This window comes from Electrona antarctica (assembly GCF_951216825.1).
Source record: "Electrona antarctica genome assembly, chromosome: 22".
Classification (NCBI taxonomy): Eukaryota; Metazoa; Chordata; class Actinopteri; order Myctophiformes; family Myctophidae; genus Electrona; species Electrona antarctica.
Window position 1 is genome coordinate 26,339,480 of NC_136805.1, and position 26,847 is coordinate 26,366,326.

Genomic DNA, 26,847 nt, shown 5'->3' on the forward strand with positions numbered 1-26,847 from the left:
AACATATGAAGAAAATGAATGAAAATTAAAGAAAAGAAAAAAAGATTGCTGCCTTTAAACGTTCTTGCTTTGGAGAAGAAGAAAAAAAACAACCCTCACGTAGTATCCTTGGGTGTGAAGATTTGTCTTTTGTTTTTTAGTTCCATAACATTAATCTATGCATTTACTGAGAATAAAAACTAACAAAGATTTCAGTTGCTCTCTTATTACTATGTGTATGTGTGGGTGTGCGTTTCATGATTTATCATTCTTTATATTCTTTTTTTGTATTGTTTTCTGTCTTTTTTTTGTTAAGATGTTTGCATTGGTTTTCCTTCTCTTCTGAAGTGTCCACATTGGTTTTTCTTGGTTTGCGTTTTGCCCTCGCCTCTCTCCTTCCCATCCATCCGTCCATCCATCTAACCACATGTCCTCCGCTTTTAGAATAGGGAACAAGAGTCCCAATCTCCACCCGTATGCACTCCGTCGCAGCTCCCCCCACCCCCATCACCCGAACCCCTCCTACCCACTACCTCCCTCTCTCTCCCTCCCTCCCTCCCTCTGAGGAGGCGGGGGGTGAGGGGTAGGTAGGTCAGTCCCGTTAGGACTCCCCTCATCTCTCCGCCTCCATTGCCACGCTGCTGGCCTTCTGCTCGGCGCCCGCGTGGGCGTTGACGCTCATGCCCATGGGCGTGACGGGCCACACTGGGGGGCAGGGGGGCTGCTGCACCTGAGTCCAAAGTCCCTGTTGGAGGTGGTTCTGGGGTTGCTGGTACTGCTGCTGTGGCATGGGGAGCCCCCAGCAGCCCATGCCCAGATGTGGGCGTGGAGGGGGCGAGGCCGCCATGGAGGCCGCCATGGGGCTGCCGGCCGCGGTGCTGTTGAAGCTCTCGGAGGCTTTGAGGCGGGAGAACATGGTCAGAGCGTCGGGGAAGTTGGGTGGCGTCGCCGGTGTGTTAGCTGGGGTACACATCTGACGGGGGGGAGAGAGAATAATTAGCGTTGGTCCAAGGAACACACTCAAGTCTAGAAGAAATGAGCTACAGTTCTCAGACAATTCAATATTCAAAATAATGTATGACAAAATGTTTTCCCTAAATGATGTACAGTGTACAGTGATATTTGTTGTGCAAGTTTTAATTTGTGTCCATAGCAAACCTCCCTTATAGGACAAATATTACAATATTAAAATCCACCCCCACAATTGTTTGCACAACTTTGTGCGGAGTTCGGGTGACCAAGTCATAGACCGTGACCTATGCGGAGTACGCGGAAGTGCCGTTTACGCCTGTGCTTTGTGGCAGTAATACGTCACTGACTTTACCTTTGTGTTTTCAACCCAGCTTTGTGGGTCTTCGGCTACAACAACACAACCTGCCCAGCACGGAAAATACACGGTCAGTGGCCAAAGACAAATCGTTGTCTGCCTTCCTTAAAAATGTACAGTTTGTGTGTGCGTGTCTCAATCTGATAGCACTACCACATAGACGCGTGGCGACCATGCTCTCTAGATGTGAGCGTGTCGAAGGCGCACAAGCTTCTAGTAGGACAACAATAACATTATGTTTCTGAACTGAACCAAATCAAGTTCAGAATGATTGGCTAAGTATCAGAGAGGGGAAAGACGGGGGCTTTCCCCACTGTGTCCCACCCAGAGGACTCCCTAGGCTGACATTACTGTCTTCTCCTCTGACCACTTATTTAACCCTCACTTCCTGCTTCATGTCTAGCGAGGTCTTGCGATGTACTACTACTTTCACTTGCCCACCATGCAGCCACCCACATGGATGTGACACACACACACACAGTAGAGATACATGCCGCACGTATATGAGAGTATATACTGTACACAGTACATATACACCCATGCTTGCATAAGTTCTTGCACCTACAAACACACTCCTAGGCCTACCAACCTTGGCAATGGCATACTGTGTTTTTCCCCAGAATATGTTCAATGTGTCCTGTATGTTCTCACCCCTTTCTGAACTTCCATTGTGCAAGCAATGCTCATTCCACTGCCAACTGTTCCTTCAGAGGGGCGTGCGTGCGCACACTTGTGCATGCATGCACGCACACACACACACACACACACACACACACACACACACACACACACACACACACACACACACACACACACACACACACACACACACACACACACACACACACACACACACACACACACACACACACACACACACACACACACACACACACACACGCACACACACACGCTAAAAACAACTCGGAAAACAAAAACACTGACATTTTGCAGGTGAGACGGTATCTGAATAACATGTTTGGCTATTTAAAAATAGTGCGAGCACAGCACCATCATCAACACAATTCCTGCTCCAATGGCCACCTTTCCCTTCTAGAGAACATTCTATTTACGACCAGGAACACAACAAAGTTCCATACTTTATAGGCACCCACCCCACACCGCCTCCTGACCTCTCTGAGGAAAGCAATGGGTGGAACAATGACATGCCAGAGTGCCTCTTTTCTAAAAATAAGAACCAAGGTCCAGAGGTTAAACTTGGACTAGACACCTAGCTTAACAATGCAAATGAAAATCACAGCGATCGAGCGTGCTCGAGCACAAACCGGGATGTTATGATTTCAGCTGCATTATGGGGAACCAACTGATAACTAAGAGTGGAAGAACTTTATTCAATCATGGGCACATGACGAAGGGACACGTGGTCCCCATTTCACAGTGCGTCCGTGGGGAGCCTGCATTACATGCGTCGTGTCAACTTAACCAAACCATTAACTTCAGTAGTAGATATGACAACCACATTTCTTTATGACAAAACAATAAAGTGTTGGGATGTCAGAACAGGCCAGCTTGTGGAGTTCTGTCAGGCATGCCCAAATATGGAGTGTTGTGAGGTCAGAACAGGCCAGCTCCATATATGGACACTGGGCAGGGGCCCTGTCCAGAGCCCGGGCAGAGGCTATTTTTTGACTGATACTGCCCTCCTAATATGTGAGGCACCCGTGTCTTTTTGAGTGGTGCAAACCACTCCAACAACCAGCTTTGTCTGTATGTTCGTGTACCTGTACACCTACGTGTCCGTGCACAGGTGAGCATGGTTACCATGGTCACTGACATTACGTCAGACCACAGCTGATCAGGCTATATAAGACCTTGCACCACTCAGTTCACATGGGTGTGATTTTTTTTATTACATTTTTCATTTATTAAAAAAAAAAAAGAAAAAAAAGTCATCCGCAGGCTGAGAAAGCCTGGAAAGAAATGATTAAAAACAGGCACCTCACGTATTAGGAGGGCAGTATCAGTTACCAGAAAAATGGTCGGGTGTTTTCAATGAATCTAACATAGTTAAAATAGTAATAGAATATCAAATATCTAAATACTGATTAGAGCAACTTAAACTGTCTGTGGTGTTCACAAAAGCCTGACGATAAAATGACCAAAATGACCTTATCACACGTGTGTAATTATTAGCCAATAGCCATAATTGACAATAATTTAGGGAGGGACCAATCATTTTTTCAATGAACTTTCTTGCACATAACTTTGTATTGACATTATGGACTGGCTTCAAAATACAGAAAAATAAGGCAATAAGGCCAATAAGGCACCGTTCTGCAACTATGTACAAGTAATCATCAGTCACAAATTGTCTTTAGTGATTAATCAGGCGTTCCTGCCCTGTAGGCAGTCTTCATAACAGAATGCCATTCCCCTCTTGAGACGGACGTGCACACACGTGTATGACAGAACTGCATATACAGTAGAACTATGCACGTATTACACGTCTACACGTGTACATGTAACTAGATCACCTTGCCCCCTAAAAGTGCTGTGATCTGCAGGTCAAATCCAAAGCCCTGTACTGGCTCTATGTGATCTGGCGCGGGCCGGGGCCACAGAGTGGTGTCGGGGTGGCACATGGCGGTGGGGTGGTTGTTGTTATGAAAGGAGAGCATGTCCGCAGTGCCCTCTGGGCAGGAAGCGCTGGCTCATGTCTCCCAGGCTGCTTCCTGTGGTAAAGAGACACCCTGGAGCTCTGTGGGTAGAGAGCGCGAGCGACCTCTAATAAAACAACAACCACCTCTCCTTCCTGTTCTTTGGCAGGGCGGGAGGACGGGGTGTCAGGGCTGTCATATAGGGCACGATTATATATGTCAGTTGACGATTAATTGTCCTACAAATAATTGCGATTAATGATTTAATTGGGTTTCTTTTGGCATTGGAAATTGGAACATTTGCAACAATTACATTTCTGTGTCTTTTAGACACTTAAATAAAAGTAATAAAAAAGTATACAGGGCAGATATGAAATAACTGAAATATACCAAGAAATGACTGGCCATTCAAAAAAAAGGAAAAATGGCGACAAGTCACGAAGTGGCGCGCTGTAAACTTGTAGATCTGCTATTTCAGCTTTTTTATGTATGAACATTTTTCAAGATAGATTGATCGTCAACTAAAATGTCAGAGCCATCCGAGCACTCTGAAAATGATGGAGGAGAGGCGAGATGGCGTAAAATCAAGGTACTTTATTACAAAAAGGTTAAAACGCCAACATGTTGCCGTTTATGGTGTTCTGAAGCACCTAGAATGATCCTAGAAGCACCAGCCTACCTTTCAAAACTCAACTATTATCGCCTTTGAGCACCTAGTTCATCTCTCTTTGGCTGTTTAAAATGTCATGATCTTGACAACCCCTAGGCACCCTTGCCGTTCTAATGGTTGTAATTCATGTAACTAGACCACCTTGCCCACTAACCGAGTGGTCATTGGACTCCCTTCTGCTCAGTCACTGCAGCTCAGTCACTGCAGCTCACCCTGTGAGCGGAAATCCTAAAGCAGGACAACTAATCAGGTAATAATGCAACGTTAGAAGAGGTCCTCGTCGTAGACTAGAGGACCCAGTGCTCAGATACTGGAAGACAGGATAGAAGAGCTATCGTCTTAAGAGTAGAGAACTTCCCCTCTGACTTGCTAATCCACTAAACTCAGTTTACACCGTCGGCATACACACAACTCTACATTTGCTGGGCAACCGTCCTACATATCTAAAAATAGACAATATTGTGCTGCATTCAAGTAGACTTTGAAACCTGCCATTAGCTTCGAGTTACAGGGGTGCAACAGCGGATGCACAGAGCCTGGAATCTTCAAATCACATCTGAAGGCTATAATCAAAGGCTGGTACCATCATCCACACAACTAATACAGGCAGGATGCCAACACACTGCTTACGCTGTATTATGTACACACATGCTGCCCAAACAAGACCACACTGAAAAAGACCAAAAGATTATTGTTGCTACAGAAGGGTATTGCAGTATAACTGCATAACTATATGGTGCAGTATAAAACTACAGTATTGCTATTGCTGCTAATACTGTATGAAATACCAAAGTCTCAAAAGGTAATTCACATTGTGCTTTCGAGGACATGTGTGATGCAGATCGCAGAATGAAAAGCACAGCCAGCCTGCCTCACACACCAGTAATGTGTATGTGTGTGTGTGTGTGTGTGTGTGTGTGTGTGTGTGTGTCTGTCTGCACAAGGGACCTTGGACAGTGTCAGAGGCTCTGACAGACAGTATCGACCGACAGGGAAGAGGATCTCTCAGCCTGTCTGTCTGCCGGTCAATCTGTCTGTCAGCCTCTCATTCGCTCTTGTCTCTCTGCTTGGTCGGATAAAAGGTGGGTGACAGATAGACAGGTAGTCTGTCTGTCACCCAGTTTACCTTTTATCCGCTTTAACCGTCTGTCTACTTCTGTCCATCTCTCTGTCGTTATTCTCACTCTAGCAGATTCAGGTTTTCTTCCAAAAGTGCATTCTAATGGGCTCCATATCCAAAATAGGGATACCAGGGTCAACGTAAGCAGACAAAGCAATGCGTTGTGTGGGGTTAAAACATTGTACCCTTCATGGAAGGGGACTGAAAGTCCAGCTCTGGGGCTAAACAGTGAACACTGAGGTAGCCAGTTAACGTCCGTTTCCTGTTTTCTCCAGCTGATACTGTAGAATCTACAGTATGTAGATGTAATGCTGGCGCTGCTGGGTGCAATCGAGTTATTCATTTACCAACTCTTCTGTTTTTGTAATGACAATTATGGGTGTCATAAAAGAAACAATTGTAGTAATATGACGCGACTTCTTTGTTGTGTACGAATACGTCTTTACATTTGTATCTGCCTCAGTAGCCTGCAGATTTGTGAAGCACTAAAGTTTGAGCTGCATTCTATGTATGAGATTTTGTAAATAAAGTGTAAACTTGAAATATATTTTGCAGTGATAAATCAACCCTCTAATGTCACTGTGTTAGCAGATTAACCCTCACTGATCTTAAGGAGACAGGGAGCATAATGCCAAAGCTGCTAAGACAGCACGTGCACGATCCAAGCTCGGTTGGGTGAAAGCGCACGGGACATGTGTGCTGCGTTCAGTCACAGTATGGGGGTTAATATTTCACTTAAAGAAATGACATGCTGTAGTACTGTGGACACACATGATTGCAGAACACGCCCATGCATTATGTATACACACAAACACTGACAGACAGAGAGGAAGACAAGACAAGCAATTTTTGAAGATTCATGCACGTTTTTACTGTTGCCATGGGGACGGCTGTTATGAGGAAGGAGTGCAGATGGAGATGATGGGTTGGCGATGAGAGATAGGAGACTGCTTGTCCGTCTCCCTCTCTATTTCAAGGCTAAGTCATTCTCCCTCCTTCAACTAACTTTATTTTCTCTAAAAAATGTTGATGAGACAGGAAGTGCGAGAGAGGAGAGACACGTGAGATGGGACCCGGGTCGTATTCGAACCCGGGTCCTGGCGCACACCAGGTGCATTATGTTCTGTGCACTGGCTGACTGACCAAACATCCTTAACTTTCTTTTCTCACTTTGCCTACCAGCCCATCTCGGCATCATTCTCTCACACGTTCTCCCTTTCCCTACATCTGTCTCACTCTCTTATGTCAATCTCGAGCTCTTCTCTTTCCCTTTGTCTCAGTTTATGGAACTTGTCGTGGCATTCTTCCTGTTCTACTTCTTCTAAACAGCCCCAAAACAGTAACACCCTCTTCTAAACAACCCAAAACACCCGTCTGGGGACATTGGGTTGTATCTAAGACAAGGAAACTGGAACGTAAGGGCATTTTGCGAATTGCAAGAGCTGTTTTGGGAATAGGGTTTGGAGTTGGGCACAGCTTTAGGGTAAGGGGGTTACGGTTAGGGCTATGAGGAATGAATGTAGTCACTGGAAACAAAATGGAAGGACCTCCACTATAAACTAATGTCTCTGTGTTTGTTTGTATGGTGGTCGAGTGTGTCCTAAGAGAATGACAAGCTTTTATCCCCAGTATAACCAACAGGCATTCATCAGAGACATTTGTTTTGAGTGAGTGAGTGAGTGAGTGAGTGAGTGAGTGAGTGAGTGAGTGAGTGAGTGAGATTGAAAAGAGAAGTTTGCTTCTGGGCCTCTTTGTATGAGTTTCACTGAGGGCTCTGGTTACCTCCGGTAACCCCAACTGCCCGCCTCGATTTTAGCCTTACATCAGCACTCTAACCCCTGGACACAAACCGCACACTCACATTCTTAGCCCTCCGTTCCTCTCTCCGTCTTGTTTTCTCTTTCACGGACAGCGTGGTCTGATTTAAAATAAGGTTTCCCTGCTTGCCCTATTTCACTCCGTTATCTCTCGCTCCCCTTCGTCTTTCTCCGATTTGCTCTCTGCCCGTCTGTTTAACTCTTGTTTCGGTCTCCTTCCATCTTTCTCTCAGTCTTGCGTCCATCCACTTTGTTCTCAGTTAACTTGGCATCTCCCTTCACCTCCTCACTGTGTAAACTAAAAGGATAAAACACACGCACAATGACGCACATAAAAACAGCCGCCCCCATTTTTGTCTACCGGTATCTATGTACATACCCCACAGCAGAGGCGCCACATGCGCCAGTGCACGTTGAGATCCAGCCCAGTTCCTTTACACCACTGTTTCTTTCCAGGCATCACATCGTGGTGATAAATGATTTTCTTTTATGCATTTGGGTACCCGTGGGCATGGCAACTCTTCTTCTGCCCCCGCAGCAGATTCCCAACCTGCAGACTAGTCCTAACCTGTTGTCAATGAACAGTTGGTTGAAATAGAGAAATATCCAGAGTTGTAGCATACAATCAGGTCATAAAGACCTTCCCAAAAAAGAGAATGCCTGCTGACTGAGCCACATCTCTGGAGATTGGCTATTCAGTTAAGAAATCCAGTTTCCTGGAATAGCCTACTGGAATAGCCTACTGGAATAGCCTACTCTGACACAACAACTGTCACAAATGCATGTGTGTTCTCAATGGTCATGTCCCTGCAGCACGCAGCAGCGCAATAGAGAGTATGCGCATGCTTAAAGTGAATGGCACATCGAGTGGCAAATGGAGTGGCAAAGCAACAGGCAAAGTGAGTTTAACATTGTATAATGTTGTTTAATGCAATCAGATATGACTTTTCTGTGTGGATGTATGGGCTGTCAAGGCCAGAAAGTAGTTTTTTGCCACTCAGTAGGCGTTCCTGCATAACTTCCTGGTTTGATGATGATGTCACGCGCATACTCTCTATACTAAAAACATGCTCACAAAGTAATTGCTACAGCTATAGTAGTTATTGTCCTTAGGGTGAATGGCGCTTAACTGTTGCCGTCATCTTCCGGTTGGTACCCATCCTGTCGGCACATGCAGAGCTGCAGGGTTAACGAGACATGGGGAGGAATGCTGGGGAAACACTCAAGCCAACATTGCATCCTCTCCCCTGCATTCCACTCCCCAAATTGCCAACTGTGGTTATGTGGCTCGTTATCAGTCGGGGTGGGATGTTAGGCTATGGATGCAAGAAGGAGGTGTTGTGGGTGTTAACCAATGAAAATACATGTGATAGGAGGAGGTGCCCACTTAACGCCTCTATATTTTAGTATAGGAAACTTCACTGGGGTCGGCTCTGTACTTTTTTTCTCTCTACACCAAAACGTTTTGCCAATAAGAGCTGTCATCTACAAACTCAGAACACATTGTGTAGAGCTTGTAGCTCGGTTATACTCTCAGCAAATTTCCCCCCACAAAATAGGGATGCTAGGGTCCAAGAGGTTAATGTCGAATTGTCATTACACCCTACACTCCTTCCAATACGCCAAGCTGACCTTCGGCCGACGACAACGGATGGGTTGCATCCAACCAGATTAGTTCTCCACTGTGGCAAAATACCACCAACCCATGTCCCTTCTCCTACTCAACAGCACAGATTGGCTTGAAACCGACCAAATGCAGGCGACGGCCAAGCACCGATTAATTTCTTGACCTCTTCTGTGAGGGTCGACTTACCACCCTTAATACGCGCACACACACACACACACACACACACACACACACACACACACACACACACACACACACACACACACACACACACACACACACACACACACACACACACACACACACACACACACACACACACACACACACACACACACACACACACACACACACACACACACACACACACACACACACACACACACACACACACCTAATAATCCGAAGATACATCCAATGAGCAGATGGAAGCTCTGCTGTTCTCAGCTGACTGTTGGCTTGATGTATGTCAAGCTTTTATCTAATCTAGAGAATGGATAGTACTTCACACTTCCTGTGTGTTGTGCTGGCAATTCTTTTAAGACTGAATTTCGCTTTGGGGGATAAATACAATTTTTATCCGTGTCAAAACTCAAAACGGCTTTAAACATTTTGGGAGCAGTTCCAAAGGTACTGAATCGAGGCAAATGAGTAGAGAAAGAGACAGAGAGGAAGAATCAGGATGAACTATAAAGAGCCACAGACAAAGAGATAAAACTAGCGTATGTAGAGAGTGAGTGAAGCACAGGTAGAGAGAGATGGAGAGAGCCAGCTGCAGGGATATGAGAGTCATCGGCAAGAACAAAAAGTGCTGAAACGAAGGGGGGGGGGGGGGGGGGGGGGGGGGGGAGAGATGAAGAAAGAAAGATGGAGTGAGAATGAGGGCACAGGGCAGTGGGAGGAGAGGAACACTAACTGGACAGCCTGTTAAATCTTTAAACAGGGTCTGCTCCATTGCGTTTCTATGTGCTGTGCACATGTGTGTGTGTGTGTGTGTGTGTGTGTGTGTGTGTGTGTGTGTGTGCACACGTGCATGTGTGTACTAGCCTAGCAGTTTTAGCTGTGCTTCTTTGTTCTGGTGCTGCAGCTCTGCATGCGGATCATGACTAACCCTCACCTTTCAGACAGGTTCGCACTGCAGCATTAGAGCTAAACATGCTAATCCCCTCATTAATCTGCAAGCCATCGCTGTCACAACTGTTAATGGTATTGGTCTTGGTGCTTTTCATTGCCTCCCCTGTATCTTCTATCAATACCATGGCTACCTTCAACTATTGGCGCCATTCTAAATGGAAATACAGGTTCATTACATACCGATCTCCCAATTTTGGAGTGATTTATTGGTCACGTGCCAATATCATCGTATCGACTGTGGAAATTAGAATTGCAATGCAATATTGAAAGTAGAGGTGCTCCGATCAGATCAGCCGATATCGGTACCGATCTTGTGCGCAAGGGGACAATTTGAATATTTCCAACATTATTATGTCAAAACTGTTCCTGTGTGGGGAGGATGGGGAGAATGTTTGTGCATGTCACAAAGATGCAAAACAATATTATACTATATATCTGATTGACTTTTATGTCACTTAAAATGGTCAAGTTTGTCCATGTCGGGTAAATTGCAGATCGAGTCATTTGGCGTGAAAATAGGCCGATCGCCGATCGGTGGCCGATCAATCAGAGCACCTAGGCTCTAATTGAAACATTCTACCGGTTGAGTGCCTGAGTAGTTGAATGTCTTATTGAGCAGTGGTAATGCAGGTACATCCCAGAAGCATTATTTATAATAATAATAATAATAATAAGCAGCAGCATTGGGAAAGCTCTAGCAGCGTTTGAATAAGGCACATACACCCAACTGCCCCACTGTTGCTCACAGTGTCCAAAAATAGAAGACTAGTTGTTCTGTGCAGTTCCCTGATACAAAGAAATGGAACTGTTCCCAGTGCAAGGCAGGAGAGCTGTTGTGAAAGAGCACCCATGCTCTTTCACTAATTCCCCAAGATATGCTGCTATGACAACAGAATTTCCCTATTCCCCATCTATATAAACATCAAAAACAAAAAATGCGCAGCTCTACCCAGCTGCTGCATGAGTCCTGGTGTGTGTGTGTTTGTTTATGTTGTATAGCTCACATTCACATGGTAAGGGTCAATGTTCTCTTGATTTTCCAGTTGAATGTTGATCATTAAACAGACTGTGTGTGTGTGTGTGTGTGTGTGTGTGTGTGTGTGTGTGTGTGTGTGTGTGTGTGTGTGTGTGTGTGTGTGTGGACACTTTATGAAGACCGTATTGTGTGAGAGAAAGAGTATTTTCTGTACTCAAAGTGCAGAGAGAAAGTGAAAGGAGAGAAGCGGGCAGAATGTTAAAGCAGTGGAGCCAGTTGGGCGTGTCTGTGCGCGCGTGTGTGTGTGTGTGTGTGTGTGTGTGTGTGTGTGTGTGTGTGTGTGTGTGTGTGTGTGTGTGTGTGTGTACAGTACACACACGTGAGTGTCACTCAAACAACAAGGTAATGTTTGGAACTAAGGGAATAGAAATCAAGGCACTCTGCTGGCTAGCACGGCCTAATTCAGTGTATCATACCCTGAAGAAGGCTGTGCTGGCTGCTACGCGTGGGTTATCCCAGTTTGTTTTACTTCTATTATGAACTAGCCACTTCAATAATGGCTTTTTAACTTTTTTCACCAGAAGAGTACCTTGGTTTCTTCTTCCTTAGTTGCAAGGTTTCCACCAAAGAGCACCTTCGCTACACTTTCTTTGAACCCAGACCCATTCCATTTTCTGAAGGTACAGTTGGAGGCCATCGATATTGTCCTTTTCTTTTTGCTGAGGTTTGCGTGATCTGCGCAAAAGGACAGTTAACCCATTTTGGGCGGGAACCCCTTTTGGTGTTTTAAACATTGTTATAATTTAGCTATTGAAAAATAGCAGATCTACAAGCTCATAGCGCGCCACCGAGTGGCGCGCTACGAGCTTGTAGGTCTGCTATTTTTGAAAAATCGTGAAAATATTTATTTCAGAAAACTGGAGGATTTAGAAGGATTTTTTTAAATTTTGAGGTCAGGCCTAAATGGGTCAAATGATAAGGGACAATATCGGTGGCACCCAACTGTACTAGTGTTTGGTTTGGGCCACTGCACACGGCACAATGCTAAAAATAACAAACACAACAACGGGTGTAGTGTCAGTAGGCCACGCCCATCCAGAAAACAGTTTGGCCTCGCGGGTTTGAAGAACACACAATATGTATCTTACATCATGTTGGGGCAGCTCAGATGATGGTTGGGCGATTTTATGATCACGATATTTTTGTACCAAATACCTATGACAAATATTGTGATGAGAATATTTGTAAATTATTTTTTAAACGATGCGTTGTGAGCTTGTAGATTGCCCATTTTTGTTTTCCCATTTTTATTTCTACGTATAAATGATTAAAGCCACTTAAAGACAGCAATTATGCTACATCATATTATGATATTCAATTTAATATCAGGATGTCGATATATTATGGAGATATTGGCAAGCTCTTCCAGACGTCACAACACAAACACAGTAACACACATTTGTCAAGAGTGCCTGTTCTCATTTCCTCAGCCCCAGGCATGCACTACGTGACGACTTTGTGAAACTGAATCCAACTGAACTGCAATATAAACACATCTGGTCCTCACAGAAAAACCCACAGATTTCCACTGACAGCGTGTTTTGTGCATGTTCTTACAGTATGCTTTTACATTTATGAGGTCCAGGTTTCGTAAGAAAATTGTACAAAGTGAGCACATTTAGTCAGTCCTCACTTCAACTGAGAGTGTTTAGACACTCAACTGGGGGTTAAAAGTTGGGGATTAGGGAAATAAAGCACCTAGTCTAAATTAATGGATGGTCCTTTGATGGTGTAGTAATATGAGTGTGTCTGCATGCGTGTGTGTAGTGTTGTGTAAGTGTCGTGTGTCGTGTGTACCTGGAAGAGCTATACCAGGAAATACATACGCTGTAAGCACTATATAGACCTAACCTCTACAGATGTGGCTGACTGCTTGGCAGATTGGAAACACACACAAACACTACTATTTGTTGTGTAAACACATACGCAAAAACCTGAGACATGAATGATGCAAATGAGAATTTCACACAGTCACATACATTCCGAATCGCAGTACATAATACATATAAATGAAAGTTTAGCTCATTCCAAATGTTAATAGGGCCGCTGTGTAATTTTGAGGAGTCGTCCACTGAGGGACAGGAGACCTCTTGTTCCTGATCTTACTGGAACACAACGCATGCCTGTGCTGACTCAAAGTCATTATATCTCCCTGCTGGTCAAATACCTGGCATTGCCCTGGTATTAGCCTCTTCTATACTGTCAGCCTCTCTCTCTCTGTCTCTGTCTGTTTCTCTCTGCCTCCCCATGGTCCACCGGCCTCTTGTCGATTGGCCCTCTGCCTTCTTCTCTCCTTGGCCGACCCTGCCTCTTGCCTAATGGCCCTCTGCTCTCCTGTTTTTGTTTTTTTGTACTCTTGAACTTTTCAGTACTCACTTTTCCTATCAGTTACCCCTGTTCACATCTGCCTGCCTGTCCATCCCATCTGTCTGTCGCTGCGGTGCGATGGTGGAGGGATAGAGGTCGAGACAGCCAGGGAGGAATGAGAGCAGACATTCACCCGTCTTCTCATATGATTTATGGCACTAATTATACCTCTGCTCTTCTGCACACACATACAGTATGCACACTCAGAGGAACGCACACAGACATGTACTGTACACACATAGATGACATACACACACTTTTAGCGACATTACATGTGAGTTTGTGGTGCACATGTTCTAGCTTTGTTAAAAGTCTTGGCAGAGGTTTAGGACTTCCAACACTCTTGTTTTTAAAAGCCACGCCCGGACGGCAAAACCACACACTGCTAGTTACCAGTAACAACTGTAGTCCTGCATCCCCACTCCACTGTTCACTCCCATTCACACCCCCCTGTTTGGGGTTATTCACGGTGCCGGGAAACAGACATACAACCTTGTGTGGGCTTTTATATGGCTGCCCTGCAGCACTACCCAATACTGCCTCACTGACGTCACTTGATGCTGCAATCACCCCCCTTCCCCTCCCCAATTGATTCTTTCACTTCGGAATGACCGACTTACTGAATTAGTCTGCCCGATTGATTGACTGAATGGCACACTATGCCAGTCACAACCCACAGTTACATGCCCGTCAATGGTGTAGTGGTTAAAATGCCCCCCCCTCAGAGGCATATGTACCGGTAACTATTTTAGTCTAGGATCAAATACCACCATAGCTTTTTTGTCTACCGCGTCTCCCTCACAGCTTTCTGGTCTAGTCTACTTTAAAAAAGATAAACTACACAATTATGCAAGTTGCAAATGTGACTCATTCTACTTAAAATAATAAAATACAAAAAGGAACAATAGATTCAGTGTCTCTCAAACATTTTGATGTCAACGACCCCCAAAATGGTATGTATTTGGCAGCGGACCAACATCTGAAACGATTTTGTGCCAGGGAACCCATAAAAGATTATTTGCGTTGTTAAAAATGATGCGACGCATTGTGAGCTTGTACAAATTGAAATCGTTCCTCACAAAACAGATTTTGATTCTATTATTAACTAATTTGGCTGGGAACGTCCTGGACCCCCATCAAGGGTTACCCAGACCCCACTTTGAGAACCACTGCAATAGAGAACAATAGGAAAAAGTGTGATATCCATCTATAAATGCACCACATCTCTGTCTGTCTGTACGTCTACGTGTCGTGTATACGGCTGTGATGCACGTAACTCGAGAACCGTTCTCCGGACCGACTTCAAATTCGACACACGCGTTCCACACCCCCACAGGGAGCGCAGTGCCCAGTGTCGCAGCCCCTGCCATGCCCATGCTCCATATATTGAGCCGGCCTGTTCTGACATCACAACACTCCATATTTGGACATGCCTGACACAGAAGTGGGCATGCCTGACAAAGAACTCCATATATGGGCATAGAGCTGGCCTGTTCTGACATCGCAACACTTCATATTTGGGCATGCCTGACACAGAACTCCATATATAGGAATAAAGGGACACAGAGAGACAGATACACAGAGGTCTCCATATATGGGCATAAAAGGGTGGAACGGGTCCTCTGAGTCTGACACAGGTACACACAGGTATTGCACCGGGTGGGGCATGGATCCCCAACTTCCATCGTTACCGACCGGAGCTCTACAGCCGGGCACCAGTCTAGTATAATAAAATTGGGGGTAAGCACTCAGCAGCAGTACTACATAGACTCAGACAGAGCTGGTTGTAAATGACTGGTTTGAACCCTGCTTGTGACTTGTGTCGCATGGCCTCCCCCTCGCTCTTCTTCTCTCCCTCGTCTATTTCCTCTCTCTCTCTCTCTCTCTCTCTCTGCTGAAACATCCTAAAAATAATGTCAACACATAAAAATGTAGCTCTGCAGGCCTGCTTGTGTCTCTCTGTGGGTTTATAGTACACAATGTAGGCCGTGTTCAGCGGCAGCAAAACGTTGAAACAGGACTTCGGAAGAGGGGTTACTGGATCTAGCTACTAACAAAATGGGACATAAAGATGGGACTAATCAACACAACACACTTTCAGGTCAATGTGATTACAAATGTGCACCCACAGACATTTGTACTATCTTTGTACTGTTTTCCAGGTTACTCCCAGGGTTTAAATAATGTTTAAGAAGGAAAGAATTACATTTTTGGGTTGGTTTGTGTGAGGTAGACTCCTTTCAGGTGCTTAGCTTGTTCACATGGTATGGTCTGTCAGTGATGTTTATTGGTTGTGGCCCATGGCCCACATACAGATATGTTAGTAATATGCACTTATCCATGTCCTTGCACATACACAAATCTCCTCTGCCCAAGGCTGAAACTGAAATGTGTCTGTTATTATGCACAGACATACAGAGACACACATGCACACACACACACACACACGTCTCCACCATCCAATGTTGAAATGTTAAATATATGCCGTTACTAAACGGATGACCACACGTACAGTAAAAGCTTAACCCTGAGAGACTGACTATCTATTGTGCAGAGTTGACCGAGTATCTATTTTTTTTTTAAACGCAGAGTTAAATTAGCATTGAGGACTCCGAGTCGCACGTGCGCACGTGCACACACACACAGCCAAAAAGCTAAACGTTTTTTCCTGCTCCCTGCACAAACACACCCTCTCCCAGCACCTCATCCAGCATGCTGCTGGATGAGGCTCAAGAGGTAGAGCAGGTCGTCCAATGATCCATGGGTCAGCGGTTCGAATCCCGGCTCCTCCTGTCTACATGTCTAAGTGTCCTTGGGCAAGACACTGAACCCCAAATTGCTCCCGATGTGCTGGTTGGTACCTTGCACGGCTTCCACACATTCATCGGTGTATGAATGTGTGTGTGAATGGGTGAATGTAATGCACAATCTATGTAAAGCGCCTTGGATAAAGGCGCTATATAAATGCACCATTTACCATTTAGAAATCCTTCCACAGTGTTATCTGACTTAATGGTTATATCGGTGTGTGAGGTTGCAGCCTGGCAGAGCGATTACAGAGACAGAAAAGGTCACACAGGTTTCTCCATACCCCCCACACATGCATCTGTCAACAGATCAGTCCTGTCCATGTGTGTTTGAGCAAGACCCCCCCTGTTGTGACAGGACTCTCTTTGTAATTCACACTCTGCAGCATAACATTAATGTGTCCTCTATTTCAGTGGTTTTCAACCAGTGGTCCGGGGACCACCAGTGGTCCTTGAAGGGGTTCCAGGTGGTCCCCAGCTAAATAATGGAGAGTTGGTAACCAAATGGACCCTCATAGATCTTTAACTCTTGAGAGTGTAAAATGAAACCAGGGTCCATTTGGTTTCATTTTACACTCACAAGAGTTAAATTATCTACATCTGCATTAATTCATTTACACATTTTGGTCAACATTTTCCTGTTGTCTCTCCTATGGTACCATAGGAGAGACAAGTGCTAAAGCATGGAATTGTGGAAAACCTTTATCCAACGATAACAAAATATTCCTTAATTTTGGGTCTGCGAGGCTAAATGTCAAATACCTAATAAATAATCGGCCATGTGTAAAGGGTTGAAAACTAATGCTCTATATGCATTCACTGCCACAGCTGGATTTTTTTAATTCATTTATAATTATTATTATATATTTCGAGAAGACAGCTCCATCTTAGGTTTTCATAATAAACTAAAGTTAAATTATTTTGCACAATCAGCAGACACTCGTTATCTCGCTGAGCGTGATGCATTCACCAGACTTATTTTGAGGGCAAATAATTTTGTGTGATAAATATCCACCAACACTGCTACAACCTTATCCTAGGGGGAAACACTCACTAGGGGGAACACTCAGATAATGGTCTTGAATGTGTAAAAGAAAAAGAAAAAAAACGTTTTTTTACACAGTTTATCACTGGGTGTTTTAAATAATGCTGTTGTCATTTTGCTAAATTTGCAGACCTAAGATTGTGGGCGGAGTACTAATAACCACAGACTAGAACACTGAGTTACTGTGTCTTGTCTTCCTGCATAGAAGACGCCCAGTTCACACCTTGGAAACAGAACAAGCAGTTACAGCATTGATGCGTAGATAGAGAGAGAGAGAGAGAGAGAGAGAGAGAGAGAGAGAGAGAGAGAGAGAGAAGACGAAAGTGGAGAGGATATTAAGTAGGTGAAGTGGGAAAGACGAGAGAGACAAAAAGGGAGTAATAATCAGGTAGAATGCTGACATGTCCTCGGCTACACCGGCTGCCCGTACACAAAAGGGCCACCTCTTTCTTTTGAACCCCTTTCACATACTGTCAGAATGCACTGCCGTATGGTATGGTACCGTTTGTTGTAGGGCAAGGGAGAGAGAGAGGATAGGACTGGAGAGGAGAGGAGGTGTGGTTGGAATGAGTATAATGTACATGTTGTCCTCTGTCCTGGCCAGATGACGGTGATGGCCATCTGATTAAGACATCTGTCACACGCTCATACCGTCTCACTACTTTTCAATTTCTATCTGACCAAGTGAGCTGCATTATTATTTTATTAATATGTATATAATAATAATATTAATAATAATAATAATACCATATGTTTCTATTATTATATACAATTATCATTGTAACAATAAAGTGAGCTTTGTTGACCGTCTTCATAAATACATAGATATAGACACTGAGAGCCCTAATCTGAAACATCACCACATGCTAGAGTGCGCCTCTCTGGCATGCATACATGAACACACACTAATATATTACAGACTCTAAAATGCATGTCTGTGCAAAGGCTACATTTTGTTTGGGAGTACCAGAGGCTCTGGGATTTCTGAGAGCAAATATACAAATGGTGAGTGAGTGGGTGAGCTAGCCAGAGCATTTTAACTGGCAAGTATTGCTGGGTATAAACATTTAACATAAACACGCCATGCAAACACAGTTAATGACAGTGTGTGTGTGTGTGTCTATAGTTAAGGTTGTGTCTGTGTGTGTGTGTGACTGTGTGTGTGTGTGTGTGTGTGTGACTGTGTGTGTGTGTGTGTGTGTGTGTGTGTGTGTGTGTGTGTAATTATTTTTGTCGTGTCTGACAAGTGATAGTGTGATTTTGGTCACGATATAAAACTACAGTACACTGGTGCCAGGAATGCAAGGAATCCAACATATTGTATTAGGAATATTAAGTGATCTCTTTAACAATACTATATGGACTGTAATAACATTCACGATGCCTTACACGGCCATGTGGCTTTACAGGTTATACAATTATTTTGTGTGTTTTGTGCAGGCGTGTATTATACTGTGTTGCAATGTGTGTCCTAAACTAAACACCAACTGAGTTGTAATTTACTAAAGAATACAGATCCGATACCAGCATCAATGTGGGAATGTTACTGATACTGCTAACATTTAATCATAAGTTTAATAACTTATTAACAACAATATCAATCATATACTGTAATATGAGTTTGTTTTTAAACACACTGGTTTTGGTTCAGTACACAATATTTAATTCACCTGCGCTTGCAAGTGTGCAAGTGAATTAAATGGATAATTAACCCTAATACTAACCCTAATTCAGACTAACAAAATATCGACAGATAAAGCGACAGATTGATGGGGAGAGTCAGTCAGGGAGAAAGAGCAGAAAGCATATGGGAAAGAAAGGAGAAACCCTAGAGAGACAGAGATGGGATACAGGGATTTACAGACAGAAAGAGAAAAGCCTAATGTATGCTTCATCGTATCACAGTGCTCTTTGCCTAAATAACGGAAATCAGTTATTTTTGACGATACTGTCGTGTGACAAAGTATAAATTAGGCTTACGGGTGACAGCCACAGAGCAGTGGAGATCAAGAGAGACAGAGTAAGAGAGTGTTAAGAGAGCAAGAGAGATAGCGAAAGCGCACGGGAGAGAGAGAGAGTTACGAGAGCAAGAGCAAAGTGGATTAGGTCTGTATACCAGGCAGTGCCGTGGCCCTGATAAGCCAGCAAGGCTTTCGACATTGCTGGCCTACTACACTGTTGCTGAGTTGAGTCACACACACGTGTATGCACACCAAACACAAATGCAATACATGCAAAGAGTCTAAGGTCATACTTGCACTGTGTGTCTGAGGCTGGGAGTGTACACACAGTTTTGTTTACAGAGTCAAAATTGCAAACATCTGAATTGTTTAATAAACCTGCTTTGTGTGTGTGACTGTGTGTGTGTGTGTGTGTGTGTGTGTGTGTGTATATATATATTACACACACACACACACACACACACACACACACACAATTATCATCTTATCTCTGTCTATACCTACAGTATTGCTTGTGTACATAAAAGCTTAGCCATCATGTTTTTGACGCAGGATAGGTCATCCCTGAGCTAATTGTACTTCATTCTGTATATTCAAGTAATTGCAGGTGAGACGCTTGCTTCCAGGGCTAAAATCAGAGACTATGCCTTTGTTTGCAGGGCAACGGGTGACAAAGGATGGTCTGTGCTATAGCTGCCCTGCGATAAGACAACAATAACATTCAATAATTTGCCAGAATATTTCTGTATGCAGAATGACGTAAATGATGTACTAATGCTGCAAGCAATGCAATAAATGTACTCAGCGCATGTCACAATGAGATGAACAATCAAAACCCCTCTTTTGTCTCTACCACCGTCTCCCTCTTTCTTCAATAACACAAACCTAAAGTCACGTTTGATGTCACACTTTGACAGCATGCACTGCACACACAGAAAAGGCTACCTGACAAAGACAAAATGATCAAGCATTTTGCCCAAATCCCTGACAATGACAACACAACAGTCCACTCCAGAAGTAAGCTGCTTCTAGATGCTACAACTCACACAGCTGCATTACGTGCCAGTTTGCTGCCAATGCGGCATGAAAAACAATATTGTCCACGGTTTGTTTCAGCCACTGTTTGAATGTTGGTGTCAACCTCTACCCCATCCAATGACTACAAACATAAGCTAAGATAAGGATTTATTGATCCCTGAGGGAGGAAATTGGTCATCTACTGTTAACAGCAGTAATGTTCCAGAAGAAGCAATGCTGCATTGCTGCCATATTAATGGATTACAGCTGCTTGTATGGCTTGTTTCAAAAGGCAGCTGCCCCCTTTTCCTGGAAAGACTCTCTTTTTTGCTTCCCTAGAAAAAAGAAAACATTAAAAAGGGGCCCTTCCTTCCTTTTTTAGTCCCACAATTTATCAAATGTAGAGGTTTCCCCTCACTGCTCAATTCAATCCAATGTTCAATATACTACACTTCTACTGCCAATAATAATAATAATAAGTGGGTCAATTCTGAGAATCCCCCCATTTTCCCCTTGTGCTTCAGTCAGTGTGTGTGTGTGTGTGTGTGTGTGTGTGTGTGTGTGTGTATATCTCTCTCTCGGCTAAATGTCTGCCTATGTGTTTATTTCTGGAAGCTCTCACTCACAACATGGCGGACATGTGCTTCTTTGTTATTGTTGCCACAACATCATTCTCGACCAGTGCGGGCTTGTCTTTACCGTTCCCTTCATAATGACAGCGGTCAGCTACAACAAAGCTGGCGTGTGATATGAATGGGTTGGCATTTTTTTGCAATCTATCAAAACAGGTCAACAACAAATTAGGGTAACATACGTAATGATTTCATCCCATACAATACACTCACCATTTGATGATGTCCGTATGGGATATTTGTTTCTTGAAAAAAGGCACTGAGGGCGGTCTAAAATAAACAAACAAACAAAGGTTACCAACATTTTAATCCAACACATGTGATACTGATAGTTGGCATAATTGGACCAACGACCAAGAGAGGCTAAACAGCGTGAACACCAACGTCGTTCAAGTGTTTATATTTATAAACGTCAAAAATATATTATTTTCAGTTTGCAAACTAAACACTTTGTGCTATATAATAGTCGATACAAAGCAAAGCAGCGGTCATCTTTATTGCATAATAGCATTTGCAGTCATGTGGCGGATTATAGTACCGGTATTTAATCTGGAGTCAATTATAATTGGATACGGGGGTTTATTTTGTAAATGTTTCACTGTCAGCCTTAAGCCACGCAAGGCACGCATCATCATTCAAATAAGCGAGAACTAGACTTCATCATTTAAATACCTAGTCGGCTCATATACAACAAATAACACATTCTTTATTTAACGGGTAAAGTAAAAAGACTACTAGACTGGCAATGAATGACAGGGCGAGTTCCAGACATAAACATTAAACCTATCATTTATACTTCGTAGTGTTGCCGTGTTGCTTCGCTTTCCCCCCCAACCAAAAAAATAACAGATCTTCAAGCTGACAACACGTCGACAGTGCAACGAGTTGTCAGTAGTCAGCTTGTAGATCTGTTCTTTTTTTGGCAAGCGACACCCGGGTGCATCGTCCGTCCTCACCTCGAACTGCCAATGTGCCGCTTGCAGGAGCTGCTTCGCCTGGTCTGCGGCACAACCCGCCGTCAGGACGAACTGGTTGATCATCACTTGATGTTTAAGTTCATCCATGTTTTTGTCAGACCCAAGGCTTGTGTCTCCTCTCTAACCCGCGGCTGGCTAGTGGCGTGGCGTCCTCCTGCTATAATCCCCGTCTTCTTTCTCCGAGTTTTTTCCAATTCCTCCTCTCTCTCTCTCTCTCTCTCTCTCGGTTTTCTGTGTCTCAGTCGTCGTCCACCATTAGAGCCGGTTGAGCAAACACAAATATTTACTGTAGGAGCGGTAGTGGAAGGCGGGCCCCGTGTGTTTGACTGGCAGGAGTGGCAGCAGGCTGCAGCCAATGAGGCGAGGACGCCACTGCCGGGACTTGGAGTTCTGCGGCCCGAGCGTCGTGGATCGCGGAATCTTTGGCAGCTCAAGTGCGAGACTGTTTACCGTGTATTGACGTCTTAAATGCGACGCACGTATCACCCACGTGTATGCGCTCAAATATTGTTGTTAGTATACGCTTGGAATGGTCGGATAGGAGCCACATCCCCACTTTGAGGCGTCCGTGACACGGTTTGTTTTGGACTACACCTCCCATGGGCACTCGCTTTGTTTGTGGCGTTCTAGAAGGAAGAGTTTTGTGAATGACGGGTGCTCTCGTCCAATTCCCATGCGCGCTGTGTCACTATGTTGCCAAATATGGTAAACAAATCCACCGTCGCCAATTACATCTCTCCATGTTAGAATTAGGGACAGACGATCACAGAGTGCATTGACAAGCCACATGGCTGCGCATTAACCGCATTTCTCCTTCAATATATTCAATAGTACACTACATGTCTGTGACTGTTGTCACTTGTCAGTCACATCAGATTCGGGTGACGGGTGACATTTACAATGTTATTCTCTTTCTCTGACTGTTGCTTAGGCGAATGTTCGTCAAACTGGGTATAAAATAAAAGCCACACTACTGACTACTCCACGGATCAATTAATGGCCTATTTAATTAACAATTAACGTAACAATAGACTAGTAGCGTACCACTATGGAGTAGAATTCAAATAGTAGGCTAACGACAATCATCGAATCATGTCAATGTCATTGACGTGAAAAAGGCACTGTTTATCTCACTGTATATCTCACTATATATACATACACACACACGCCTGCGAAGGTTTAAATATATATTAGAGGAGCAGCAGCTGAGACATACAGTAAATGGATGTCTCAGCCATCAATGCACCGCTTTGAATTGTGGGTAACTGGATACTGTAAACATCCTCTATTGAACAGCACGTTTATGGATCGTGTGTGTGTGTGTGAGAGAGAGAGAGAGAGAGAGAGAGAGAGAGAGAGAAGAGAGACACCTGCTGGTGATAGGTAAAACGTACTGGTTTAACTTTAGGTCATGATGTCTACATGAAATGAATGGCAGATTATGCTGCAGTTTCTCCAGAAATATATATTTTTTTAAGTTTAAATCTCCAAAATCCAGGAGAATGGCATGGTCTCCCAACTCTATTACATCACATCATAACATTTTCCTGCAAACCATACAATCCTGCAATATACATACTTACCTATACTTATTTTAATGATTAAAACTTAAAAGATCACAAAAAAAGATCACAACCAGACTTGACTCACATCCCAGTATCTCGTAAACTGTAAGCAAATAGATCTTCTCTTCTTCTTTTATCAAGTATACAGGACATCTCTGTTAAAGAACAACTGTCACCTGCTAGATAATCAAGTTTTCCATGTGTTCATATATATTCCTATCCCATCTAGCTGAGTCCACTATCACATATTTTAATGTGAGCCTACATATAGTCAGGTCATTCTAATCTACACCATCATTACCATCCTGTTGAGCAGCATCACCACCTGGTATGGGAGCTGCACCACAGTCGACCACAATTTCCACAAAGCACTAGAGGGGGTATTTAGTACGAAAGGCCCAGTTGGAGGTGAAGTTCCCTCCCCCCAGAAAATTGACGAGAAGCTGTGCATAAAGCCACAGCCAGGCAAGTCTGGTCTCACACTAACTTTGTGGGCATATATATGTATGTTACTTATGTATACTTTTATATGTTTGGTATCTGCTGCTAATGTGTGACGTGATGATTTCTTTTTATTTGCCGCAAATGTTTCTCTACCTGCAGAAGAAGCATTTCTGGCAGTACCAACATTCCTTATCATCCCTTATTCCTTAAGTGGTATGGCAATTGATCAAGGTTTGATCGGCCATCCTTTCTATCCAGTCAGTGTTAGAGAAAAAATGAGCTGCACACTTCCAATACGCCAAGCTGACCTTCGGCCGACGACAACGGATGGGTTGCATCCAACCAGATTAGTTCTCCACTGTGGCAAAATACCACCAACCCATGTCCCTTCTCCTACTCAACAGCACAGATTGGCTTGAAACCGACCAAATGCAGGCAACGGCCAAGCACCGATTAATTTCTTGACCTCTTCTGTGAGGGTCGACTTACCACCCTTAATACACACACACACACACACAGTCACACAGGCCTTCCTTCCGTCCTGGTGAATGTACCTTAGCAATACTGTATGTGTATTCCTCTTGAGAAACTGTGGGCATCCTGGGAACAATGGAGCAGCTGTTCAAACATTTGCCTGCCAGTCCCCCATTGACCAGGGAGAACAAACCTGGAAGCATTCTTTAAGCACCAACTCCTTGACAGGATGCAACAGCTGGCCTCAATTATTTAAGTTTATCTCTTCTCGCTCTCCTCATTTTGGGGTATTTATGTTCTTTTTGAGAACTTTAAATGATGGAGTATTTAGGATAACATTTTACTTTGACTTGCTCTGTTGCAAGGATAAAACCCGTAAGTAACAGTGTTGGATATTGAAGACACTTATTCTTATTGTATTATTTATGCATGTGCATTCGGGGGCTTAGTGTTTTTTAGCGTTGTTTCTGGATTTCAGCAAGAATATAGTTAGACTGGCAGGCCCAAAGACCAAAGTCATGTTGAATGTTGAGTGAGCCATCGACAGGGCTTGGAAAATCCTATACCATTGCAGGTCAAAAGGTCACTCACAGCAGCAGGAATGTGACTGTCTAATAGCAGTGGAGGCCATTTTCATTGATCCAGACCCCATTCATTTTTCCCATTGAGATTTCCAAAAATATGTTTATCAATTATTTTAACCTAGAACCAAGCCATGCAGGATCCTGGTGAATATTTTTTTCTTCACAGAATCAAATGTTTTATGGTCATGATTCACCAGGATCCTGGGTGGTTTGATTCTAGGCTTAAAATCATTGATATAATAAATATTTTTGGAAATCTCTATGGGAAAAATGAATGGGGTGTGGATCCAATAAGTGGTGTTGAACTTTGGTATAGAACTCTGGATTGTATAGCTACATGGGACAAGTCCAAATATTGTCAGTCATCATCAGTTCTGGGCTCTGTAATTAAGGAACAGGAAAAAGCATTCGTCTGCATCGAATGTCTGGAAAAAGTGCATGTGAATACAGTTTTGTGCCACTTACTATGATCTTTGTACGTCACTTTGGATAAGAGTCTGCAAAATGTCTATTGGCAATCCACTTGTTTGCATATTCATTTATGTGCTACAAGTGTAATTTGCGACCTGCTTCACCATACAATGAGACATAACGGAATGGCTGTGGTTCAACTTCAACATCCCCTGACAATTGGAATAATCATGACGAATACTAAAAGAAGTGCTTAATTGTTTGGGAGTTCTTTATCTAATTTTGCTTTCAGTGCACCAGACAAGGTCCTTTGAAACGGCACTAGTAATTTTGATGCCTTGAAAAGGCACTATGTTGAATGGAATTGGTAGTCTGCTCCCCTTCACATTTTTCTTTTATCAATAAAAACAATAGGACACATGCAGTGAGATGGACCAGGAAACTCACATGCTTCTCATGTGAGTTGTTTGAGTGGTTCTGAACCATGCAACCACCAGAACCACTACTTCAACATCAACTGTCATAGTTGCAGTAGTTGAATATGACTTTGTGGTTTAAAATGTTACTACATGGCTAGTGATGGTATGCTTGTAGTACATAATCTATCCACTGGGTGGCAGCGCATCATTATAAATCGGATTATGGCACATATAGGATATAATTATGAAGTCTAGGCCCTAGGGCATGCCGATAACAATAATGTAAGTATTTTGTCTTATACAGCTTGACATGTTAAAATAGTAGCATATAGCAATATATTATAAAAATATAATATATTCTATTAGGGCATTTATTCAATTGTGTGGCTCAGTGGGTGGTATAGGTAGTAGTAGGGGTATAGTAGGGGTTGTGTTTGAGACAATGTACGTTTTTGAATAGGCATATTGCCCATTTGACAAATCAGTAGGCTAGTAGCAAAGCTGTGAAGCCTAGTTAGTGCTACCCTATTGGAAACAGAACGCAGCCTCCTCAGATAGGCAACAGTAGGCCTACACAGACAGTAGGCCGGCTGGCCGGCTATGGCTATTCAAAAATGGAAATACTCAAGTGAAGCAAATAAAATTACTTGAGTTACTTTCCACCAGTGCCGTCCTAATTAGGCTACGTGCAGGCATTCTTTTCAGTATGCTACGGTCCAAAAGGCGCTACGCGGCGGGACCTGTGGCGCGGCTTTCTCAGAGGGAGGAGGGAGGGGGGTCGTGTGCCACCTCTCTCACATTTCAACCTGTTTCTGG

The 26,847-nt window shown here is 43.7% G+C and overlaps 1 protein-coding gene across 1 annotated transcript; it reads right to left on the reverse strand.

Annotated features, from left to right (window-relative positions):
* Positions 1–536: 536 nt before the first annotated feature.
* On the reverse strand, positions 537–22,424 carry ubald1a (UBA-like domain containing 1a). Its single transcript, XM_079492092.1, has 3 exons — positions 22,114–22,424; positions 21,371–21,427; positions 537–952 (listed from the first exon to the last, which is right to left on the reverse strand). Exons 1-3 carry the CDS (start codon positions 22,219–22,221, stop codon positions 593–595), a joined length of 525 nt encoding a protein of 174 aa, XP_079348218.1. The 5' UTR covers positions 22,222–22,424; the 3' UTR covers positions 537–592.
* Positions 22,425–26,847: the final 4,423 nt, after the last annotated feature.